This window comes from Nerophis ophidion, linkage group LG07 (genome assembly GCF_033978795.1).
Source record: "Nerophis ophidion isolate RoL-2023_Sa linkage group LG07, RoL_Noph_v1.0, whole genome shotgun sequence".
Taxonomy (NCBI): Eukaryota; Metazoa; Chordata; class Actinopteri; order Syngnathiformes; family Syngnathidae; genus Nerophis; species Nerophis ophidion.
The window spans coordinates 2,384,334-2,395,465 of record NC_084617.1 but is presented as its reverse complement, the minus strand read 5'-3'; the positions used below and the strand labels follow the sequence as shown (position 1 = coordinate 2,395,465).

At 41.6% G+C, this 11,132-nt stretch overlaps 1 protein-coding gene across 1 annotated transcript in view; it reads right to left on the bottom strand.

Moving 5' to 3' along the window:
- Positions 1–11,132, bottom strand: part of kcnt2b (potassium sodium-activated channel subfamily T member 2b) — a 148,562-nt gene that overhangs the window by 85,206 nt on the left and 52,224 nt on the right. Inside the window, exons 5-8 of the mRNA XM_061905189.1 lie at positions 7,802–7,850; positions 7,521–7,580; positions 1,063–1,137; positions 871–954 (exon numbers count right to left, since the gene is read on the bottom strand). Of these exons, the coding sequence (XP_061761173.1) occupies positions 871–954; positions 1,063–1,137; positions 7,521–7,580; positions 7,802–7,850 (268 nt within the window). The remainder of the gene's footprint in view (positions 1–870; positions 955–1,062; positions 1,138–7,520; positions 7,581–7,801; positions 7,851–11,132) is intronic.

Sequence of the window (11,132 nt, the reverse complement as noted above, 5' to 3'; positions counted from 1 at the left end):
CAATTTGAAATGAGGACTCGTCAGACCACAGAACACTTTTCCACTTTGCATCAGTCCATCTTAGATGATCTCGGGCCCAGAGAAGCCGGCGGCGTTTCAGGATGTTGTTGATAAATGGCTTTTGCTTTGCATAGTCGAGCTTTAACTTGCACTTACAGATGTAGCGACCAACTGTATTTAGTGACAGTGGTTTTCTGAAGTGTTCCTGAGCCCATGTGGTGATATCCTTTAGAGATTGATGTCGGTTTTTGATACAGATGGAAGGTCACGGTCATTCAATGTTGGCGTGGAGTGATTTCTCCAGATTCTCTGAACCTTTTGATGATATTATGGAGCGTAGATGTTGAAATCCCTCAATTTCTTGCAATGGCACTTTGAGAAAGGTTGTTCTTAAACTGTTTGACTATTTGCTCACACAGTTGTGGACAAAGGGGTGTACCTCGCCCCATCCTTTCTTGGGAAAGACTGAGCATTTTTTTTGGGAAGCTGTTTTTATAGCCAATCATGGCACCCACCTGTTCCCAATTAGCCTGCACACCTGTGGGATGTTCCAAATAAGTGTTTGATGAGCATTCCTCAACTTTATCAGTATTTATTGCCACCTTTTCCAACTTTTTTGTCATGTTTATGAGTTTGAACATCAAATATGTTGTCTTTGTAGCATATTCAACTGAATATGGCTTGAAAAGGATTTGCAAATCATTGTATTCTGTTTATATTTACATCTAACACTATTTCCCAACTCATATGGAAACAGGGTTTGTATAAGTTATCGATGAATCAATGAAGGAGATGAATAACACATGAATGAATGAGTGAATGTTCCGTGGGTGACTTGAGTGTTTGAGGACACCAAAGTGCTGGACTCACGATCATGTTCTCCAAGGCATGTTTGGCCAGCCAGCAGTTGAGGAAAACGGGGATGAAAAGGTTTCTGAAGGAGGGCAGAATCACCTGCGGGAGAAGAAAAAAAAAAAAAGAAAAAAAAGCACTTCGGTCTTAATTAGTTTTGTGTGTGCGTGCAGCAGCAGGTGATAAAGGTGTGGTGTTTGCAGGTCTCACAGTGATCATGAAGGGGATGGCGCTGATCATCTCCAGGATGAAGGGGACACGCAGGACTTGCTCCCAAACGTTGCCCTGGAAACACAAAGCGCACGCCAGAGGTCAGGGAACTCCATCGCCATGGCGACCCCGGGGGCGGGATTACCACATAACAGGCTGCTTTAGTGGGAGGGAACAAATTGGAGCTCAGAATAGATGCCAGTCTCTCGGGGGTCCTTTGGCAGGAAGACCGCATTTCATCTAATGTGTCTCCGGTCAACATGTCGGCCCCCGGACGAGTGGGGGTGGACCTCCCCCCTTGTGCTCAGTGGACTTTAAATGCTACCCCCTGGGGAGTAGGGGCCACACGGGGCCCTTCATAGGATTATAGTGTCAAGAACATGAAAGGCAGGGCCACACGTTCATTGATCCCAGCAACGCGGGGGATTCACGGGTCAATATTGGCACACAATGATGGCCCACGACTTTGGTTCCAACACACATATAAAGTGACCTGGGCAGACCACCTGGGGGAGCATCCTGGAGGTCTCGTGTCCTCAGGGACTCTAAAGGGCCACTCCAAATACTGATACTGGTTCTATAGTTATGGACACAAATCGCTACGTTGTGAGTTCAAACCCTGGTTGAGTCATACCAAAGACTGTATAAACATAATAGTGTGAGAGTCCAGTCCATAGTGGATCTAACATAATAGTGTGAGAGTCCAGTCCATAGTGGATCTAACATAATAGTGAGAGTCCAGTCCATAGTGGATCTAACATAATAGTGTGATAGTCCAGTCCATAGTGGATCTAACATAAAAGTGTGAGTCCAGTCCATAGTGGATCTAACATAATAGTGAGAGTCCAGTCCATAGTGGATCTAACATAATAGTGAGAGTCCAGTCCATAGTGGATCTAACATAATAGTGAGAGTCCAGTCCATAGTGGATCTAACATAATAGTGTGAGTCCAGTCCATAGTGGATCTAACATAAAAGTGTGAGTCCAGTCCATAGTGGATCTAACATAATAGTGAGAGTCCAGTCCATAGTGGATCTAACATAATAGTGAGAGTCCAGTCCATAGTGGATCTAACATAATAGTGAGAGTCCAGTCCATAGTGGATCTAACATAATAGTGAGAGTCCAGTCCATAGTGGATCTAAGATAATAGTGAGAGTCCAGTCCATAGTGGGTCTAACATAATAGTGAGAGTCCAGTCCATAGTGGATCTAACATAATAGTGAGAGTCCAGTCCATAGTGGGTCCAACATAATAGTGTGAGAGTCCAGTCCATAGTGGATCTAACATAATAATGTGAGAGTCCAGTCCATAGTGGATCTAACATAATAGTGTGAGAGTCCAGTCTATAGTGGATCTAACATAATAGTGAGAGTCCAGTCCATAGTGGATCTAACATAATAGTTTGAGAGTCCAGTCCATAGTGGATCTAACATAATAGTGAGAGTCCAGTCCATAGTGGATCTAACATAATAGTGAGAGTCCAGTCCATAGTGGATCTAACATAATAGTGTGAGAGTCCAGTCTATAGTGGATCTAACATAATAGTGAGAGTCCAGTCCATAGTGGATCTAACATAATAGTTTGAGAGTCCAGTCCATAGTGGATCTAACATAATAGTGAGAGTCCAGTCCATAGTGGATCTAACATAATAGTGAGAGTCCAGTCCATAGTGGATCTAACATAATAGTGTGAGAGTCCAGTCCATAGTGGATCTAACATAATAGTGAGAGTCCAGTCCATAGTGGATCTAACATAATAGTGAGAGTCCAGTCCTTAGTGGATCTAACATAATAGTGAGAGTCCAGTCCATAGTGGATCTAACATAATAGTGAGAGTCCAGTCCATAGTGGGTCTAACATAATAGTGAGAGTCCAGTCCATAGTGGATCTAACATAATAGTGAGAGTCCAGTCCATAGTGGATCTAACATAATAGTGAGAGTCCAGTCCATAGTGGATCTAACATAATAGTGTGAGAGTCCAGTCCATAGTGGATCTAACATAATAGTGTGAGAGTCCAGTCTATAGTGGATCTAACATAATAGTGAGAGTCCAGTCCATAGTGGATCTAACATAATAGTGAGAGTCCAGTCCATAGTGGATCTAACATAATAGTGTGAGAGTCCAGTCCATAGTGGATCTAACATAATAGTGTGAGAGTCCAGTCCATAGTGGATCTAACATAATAGTGTGAGAGTCCAGTCCATAGTGGATCTAACATAATAGTGAGAGAGTCCAGTCCATAGTGGATCTAACATAATAGTGTGAGAGTCCAGTCCATTGTGGATCTAACATAATAGTGTGAGTCCAGTCCATAGTGGATCTACCATAATAGTGTGAGAGTCCAGTCCATAGTGGATCTAACATAATAGTGAGAGTCCAGTCCATAGTGGATCTAACATAATAGTGAGAGTCCAGTCCATAGTGGATCTAACATAATAGTGAGAGTCCAGTCCATAGTGGATCTAACATAATAGTGGGAGTCCAGTCCTTAGTGGATCTAACATAATAGTGAGAGTCCAGTCCATAGTGGATCTAACATAATAGTGGGAGTCCAGTCCTTAGTGGATCTAACATAATAGTGAGAGTCCAGTCCATAGTGGATCTAACATAATAGTGTGAGAGTCCAGTCCATAGTGGATCTAACATAATAGTGAGAGTCCAGTCCATAGTGGATCTAACATAATAGTGTGAGTCCAGTCCATAGTGGATCTAACATAATAGTGTGAGAGTCCAGTCCATAGTGGATCTAACATAATAGTGAGAGTCCAGTCCATAGTGGATCTAACATAATAGTGTGAGTCCAGTCCATAGTGGATCTAACATAATAGTGTGAGAGTCCAGTCCATAGTGGATCTAACATAATAGTGAGATTCCAGTCCATAGTGGATCTAACATAATAGTGTGAGAGTCCAGTCCATAGTGGATCTAACATAATAGTGAGAGAGTCCAGTCCATAGTGGATCTAACATATTAGTGTGAGAGTCCAGTCCATAGTGGATCTAACATAATAGTGTGAGTCCAGTCCATAGTGGATCTACCATAATAGTGTGAGAGTCCAGTCCATAGTGGATCTAACATAATAGTGAGAGTCCAGTCCATAGTGGATCTAACATAATAGTGAGAGTCCAGTCCATAGTGGATCTAACATAATAGTGAGAGTCCAGTCCATAGTGGATCTAACATAATAGTGTGAGAGTCCAGTCCATAGTGGATCTAACATAATAGTGTGAGAGTCCAGTCCATAGTGGATCTAACATAATAGTGAGAGAGTCCAGTCCATAGTGGATCTAACATATTAGTGTGAGAGTCCAGTCCATAGTGGATCTAACATAATAGTGAGAGTCCAGTCCATAGTGGCTCTACCATAATAGTGTGAGAGTCCAGTCCATAGTGGATCTAACATAATAGTGAGAGTCCAGTCCATAGTGGATCTAACATAATAGTGTGAGAGTCCAGTCCATAGTGGATCTAACATAATAGTGAGAGTCCAGTCCATAGTGGATCTAACATAATAGTGAGAGTCCAGTCCATAGTGGATCTACCATAATAGTGTGAGAGTCCAGTCCATAGTGGATCTAACATAATAGTGAGAGTCCAGTCCATAGTGGATCTACCATAATAGTGTGAGAGTCCAGTCCATAGTGGATCTAACATAATAGTGAGAGAGTCCAGTCCATAGTGGATCTAACATAATAGTGTGAGAGTCCAGTCCATAGTGGATCTAACATAATAGTGAGAATCCAGTCCATAGTGGATCTACCATAATAGTGTGAGAGTCCAGTCCATAGTGGATCTAACATAATAGTGAGAGTCCAGTCCATAGTGGATCTAACATAATAGTGAGAGTCCAGTCCATAGTGGATCTAACATAATAGTGAGAGTCCAGTCCATAGTGGATCTAACATAATAGTGTGAGAGTCCAGTCCATAGTGGATCTAACATAATAGTGTGAAAGTCCATTCCATAGTGGATCCAACATAATAGTGAGAGTCCAGTCCATAGTGGATCTAACATATTAGTGTGAGAGTCCAGTCCATAGTGGATCTAACATAATAGTGTGAGAGTCCAGTCCATAGTGGATCTAACATAATAGTGAGAGTCCAGTCCATAGTGGATCTACCATAATAGTGTGAGTCCAGTCCATAGTGGATCTAACATAATAGTGAGAGTCCAGTCCATAGTGGATCTAACATAATAGTGTGAGAGTCCAGTCCATAGTGGATCTAACATAATAGTGAGAGTCCAGTCCATAGTGGATCTAACATAATAGTGTGATAGTCCAGTCCATAGTGGATCTAACATAATAGTGAGAGTCCAGTCCATAGTGGATCTAACATAATAGTGAGAGTCCAGTCCATAGTGGATCTAACATAATAGTGTGAGAGTCCAGTCCATAGTGGATCTAACATAATAGTGAGAGTCCAGTCCATAGTGGATCTAACATAATAGTGAGAGTCCAGTCCTTAGTGGATCTAACATAATAGTGAGAGTCCAGTCCATAGTGGATCTAACATAATAGTGAGAGTCCAGTCCTTAGTGGATCTAACATAATAGTGAGAGTCCAGTCCATAGTGGATCTAACATAATAGTGAGAGTCCAGTCCATAGTGGATCTAACATAATAGTGTGAGAGTCCAGTCCATAGTGGATCTAACATAGTAGTGAGAGTCCAGTCCATAGTGGATCTAACATAATAGTGAGAGTCCAGTCCATAGTGGATCTAACATAATAGTGAGAGTCCAGTCCATAGTGGATCTAACATAATAGTGTGAGAGTCCAGTCCATAGTGGATCTAACATAATAGTGAGAGTCCAGTCCATAGTGGATCTAACATAATAGTGAGAGTCCAGTCCATAGTGGATCTAACATAATAGTGTGAGAGTCCAGTCCATAGTGGATCTAACACAATAGTGAGAGTCCAGTCCATAGTGGATCTACCATAATAGTGTGAGAGTCCAGTCCATAGTGGATCTAACATAATAGTGAGAGAGTCCAGTCCATAGTGGATCTAACATAATAGTGTGAGAGTCCAGTCCATAGTGGATCTAACATAATAGTGAGAGTCCAGTCCATAGTGGATCTACCATAATAGTGTGAGAGTCCAGTCCATAGTGGATCTAACATAATAGTGAGAGTCCAGTCCATAGTGGATCTAACATAATAGTGAGAGTCCAGTCCATAGTGGATCTAACATAATAGTGAGAGTCCAGTCCATAGTGGATCTAACATAATAGTGTGAGAGTCCAGTCCATAGTGGATCTAACATAATAGTGTGAAAGTCCATTCCATAGTGGATCCAACATAATAGTGAGAGTCCAGTCCATAGTGGATCTAACATATTAGTGTGAGAGTCCAGTCCAAAGTGGATCTAACATAATAGTGTGAGAGTCCAGTCCATAGTGGATCTAACATAATAGTGAGAGTCCAGTCCATAGTGGATCTACCATAATAGTGTGAGAGTCCAGTCCATAGTGGATCTAACATAATAGTGAGAGTCCAGTCCATAGTGGATCTAACATAATAGTGAGAGTCCAGTCCATAGTGGATCTAACATAATAGTGTGAGAGTCCAGTCCATAGTGGATCTAACATAATAGTGAGGGTCCAGTCCATAGTGGATCTAACATAATAGTGTGATAGTCCAGTCCATAGTGGATCTAACATAATAGTGAGAGTCCAGTCCATAGTGGATCTAACATAATAGTGAGAGTCCAGTCCTTAGTGGATCTAACATAATAGTGAGAGTCCAGTCCATAGTGGATCTAACATAATAGTGAGAGTCCAGTCCATAGTGGATCTAACATAATAGTGTGAGAGTCCAGTCCATAGTGGATCTAACATAATAGTGTGAGAGTCCAGTCCATAGTGGATCTAACATAATAGTGTGAGAGTCCAGTCCATAGTGGATCTAACATAATAGTGAGAGTCCAGTCCATAGTGGATCTAACATAATAGTGTGATAGTCCAGTCCATAGTGGATCTAACATAATAGTGAGAGTCCAGTCCATAGTGGATCTAACATAATAGTGAGAGTCCAGTCCACAGTGGATCTAACATAATAGTGTGAGAGTCCAGTCCATAGTGGATCTAACATAATAGTGTGAGAGTCCAGTCCATAGTGGATCTAACATAATAGTGTGAGAGTCCAGTCCATAGTGGATCTAACATAATAGTGTGAGAGTCCAGTCCATAGTGGATCTAACATAATAGTGAGAGTCCAGTCCATAGTGGATCTAACATAATAGTGTGAGAGTCCAGTCCATAGTGGATCTAACATAATAGTGTGAGAGTCCAGTCCATAGTGGATCCAACATAATAGTGAGAGTCCAGTCCATAGTGGATCTAACATAATAGTGTGAGAGTCCAGTCCATAGTGGATCTAACATAATAGTGTGTGAGTCCAGTCCATAGTGGATCTAACATAATAGTGAGAGTCCAGAATAAACATATACTCACCTTGTAGCTGAGATACACAAGCAACATTGTTTCTGAGAAGCTGATAAAAGCAACCAGCACCTGCACAAAAGAAAAGAGAGAGAGGCAACACAAGCATTAAAGAGAGAGAGAGAGAGAGAGAGAGCAGACGACAAGCAGAGACAGTGGAAGAGAAATTAAGCATGTCGGAGATGCAAGAAGCGAGCGTGGGTGGCGTGGCGATGATTGAGAGGAGCAAAGACGACCACTTGTGCGCTGATGAAGACTTGTCATGGTGCACTTTGACTCACACACCACCTCACCTGCAGGGCCCACAGAGGCAGGGGTCTATCCACCCAGATGATCAGCTTCCTGCAGGTGGAGAGACAGCACACAAGATGGTGAAAACAAATAAAGATGCCACACATCCCCTCTTGGGAACTTAGAAGATATTGTGCACACACAAAATGAGATTTGTATTCCTGCATTTGCATCACACGGGACATTATGATCTATCAAGTCTGTCTAGTGAAATACTAACCACGTTTCCATATGAAATTGTGTTAGATGTAAATATAAACAGAATACAAGGATTTGCAAATCCTTTTCAAGCCATATTCAGTTGAATATGCTGCAAAGACAACATATTTGATGTTCAAACTCATAAACATAATAATCATTAACTTTAGAATTTGATGCCAGCAACACGTGACAAAGAAGTTGGGAAAAGTGGCAATAAATACTGATAAAGTTGAGGAATGCTCATCAAACACTTATTTGGAACATCCCACAGGTGTGCAGGCTAATTGGGAACAGGTGGGTGCCATGATTGGGTATAAAAGCAGCTTCCATGAAATGCTAAGTAATTCACAAACAAGGATGGGGTGAGGGTCACCACTTTGTAAGCAAATTGTCAAACAGTTTTAGAACAACATTTCTCAACGAGCCATTGCAGGGAATTTAGGGATTTTACCATCTACAGTCCGTAAAATCATCAAAAGGTTCAGAGAATCTGGAGAAATCCCTGCACGTAAGCCATGATATTATGGACTTTTGATCTCTCAGGCGGTACTGCATCAAAAACCGACATCACTGTGTAAAGGATATCACCACATGCGCTCTAGAACACTTTATAAAACTACTGTCAGTAACTACAGTTGGTCGCTACATCTGTAAGTGCAAGTTAAAACTCTACTATGCAAAGCCAAACCCATTTATCAACAACACCCAGAAACGCCGCCTGCTTCGCTGGGCCCGAGCTCATCTAAGATGGACTGATGCAAAGTGGAAAGGTGTTCTGTGGTCTGACGAGTCCACATTTCAAATTATATTTGGAAACAGAGCACGTGGTGTTCTCCAGAACAAAGACGAAAATAACCATTCGGATTGTTATAGGCGCGAAGTTGAAAAGCCAGCATTTGTGATGGTATGGGGGTGTATTAGTGCCCAAGGCATGGGTAACTTACACATCTGTGAAGGCACCATTAATGCTGAAAGGTCCATACAGGTTTTGGAGCAACATATGTTGTCATCCAAGCAAGGTTATCATAGACGCCCCTGCTTATTTCAGCAAGACAATGCCAAGCCACATGTTACATCAACGTGGATTTATAGTAAAAGAGTGCGGGTACTAGACCGGCCTGCCTGCAGTCCAGACTTGTCTCCCATGGAAAATGTGTGGCGCATTATGAAGTGTAAAATAGGACAGCGGAGACCCCGGACTGTTGAAGGACTGAAGCTCTACATAAAACAAAAATGGGAAATAATTCCAAATGTGTCTCCACAGTTCCCAAACGTTTATTGAGTGTTGTTAAAAGAAAAGGTGATGTAACACAGTGGTGAACATGCCCTTTCCCAACTACTTTGGCACATGTTGCAGGCATGAAATTCTAAGTTAATTATTATTTGCAAAAAAAAAATTAAGTTTATGAGTTTGAACATCAAATATGTTGTCTTTGTAGCATATTCAACTGAATATGGCTTGAAAAGGATTTGCAAATCATTGTATTCTGTTTATATTTACATCTAACACCATTTCCCAACTCATACAGAAACGGGGTTTGTATATATATATGTGCCTGGTGAAATACATTCAAATGTCAGATTGCAACAACAGTAGGAGGGAAAAAGCATTCAGGACATAAACACAAAAGCAGACAATTAGGAGACACGCTAGGGAATGTTGCATTCAAGTCCAAGTGGTAAACTGTGTGCAGACTATTTATGACAGGGTTCAAGCTGTTTCTGTGCTAATGGAGTTGGGGTTGCGTGTGTGTGTGTGTGTGTGTGTGTGTGTGTGTGTGTGTGTGTGTGTGTGTGTGTGTGTGTGTGTGTGTGTGTGTACGACACATTATGTTCATAATTGGACTATTTTCCAGCTACGGTACTGTGCCTGTGCCAACCGCAGCAAAAACAAAAAAGAAAGAACCTTGACAGAACACACCTGCCAAATACGAACGCGAGTACTGAATATTCCTATTCTTGTGACTAGTGTGGTACCATTTTCTTATATGATTGTGAGCTGACATGTATTTGGTAACTGAATCCTTTAGAGGATTGTACTGTTAAGGAAATACGCCCTTAGATTGCAGAAGTCCATTACAGCTCGTCCAGAGACTGGGGGCTCTTTCCCCCTGGACATCGAGGACCTTAAATGATAGCAGCAGTTGGATTTTAGGAAGAAGTGTAAACACAATAATGACAACTGGTAAGAGCCCCCACAAGTAGGAGTAGAGTCCAGTCCACTATGGACATGATGCATTCAACATGATGCATGCATGCATATAACATGATACATGCATGCATACAATATGATACATACATGCATACACTATGATACATACATGCATACAATATGATACATACATGTATACAATATGATACATGCATGCATACAATATGATACATACATGCATACAATATGATACATACATGCATACACTATGATACATACATGCATACAATATGATACATGCATGCATACAATATGATACATACATGTATACAATATGATACATACATGCATACAATATGATACATGCATGCATACAATATGATACATGCATGCATATACTATGATACATACATGCATACAATGTGATACATGCATGCATACAATATAATACATACATGTATACAATATGATACATACATGCATACAATATGATACATGCATGCATACAATATGATACATGCATGCACACAATATGATACATACATGTATACAACATGATGCATGTTTAGTGTTGAAGTGTGAAGTGAAGTGAATTATATTTATATAGCGCTTTTCTCTAGTGACTCAAAGCGCGGGCTTCACGGTGGCAGAGGGGTTAGTGCGTCTGCCTCACAATACAAAGTTCCTGCAGTCCTGGGTTCAAATCCAGGCTCGGGATCTTTCTGTGTGGAGTTTGCATGTTCTCCCCGTGAATGCGTGGGTTCCCTCCGGGTACTCCGGCTTCCTCCCACCTCCAAAGACATGCACCTGGGGATAGGCCCCTCCCACCTCCAAAGACATGCACCTGGGGATAGGTTGATTGGCAACACTAAATTGGTCCTAGTGTGTGAATGTTGTCTGTCTATCTGCGATGAGGTGGCAACTTGTCCAGGGTGTACCCCGCCTTCCGCCCGATTGTAGCTGAGATAGGCGCCAGCGCC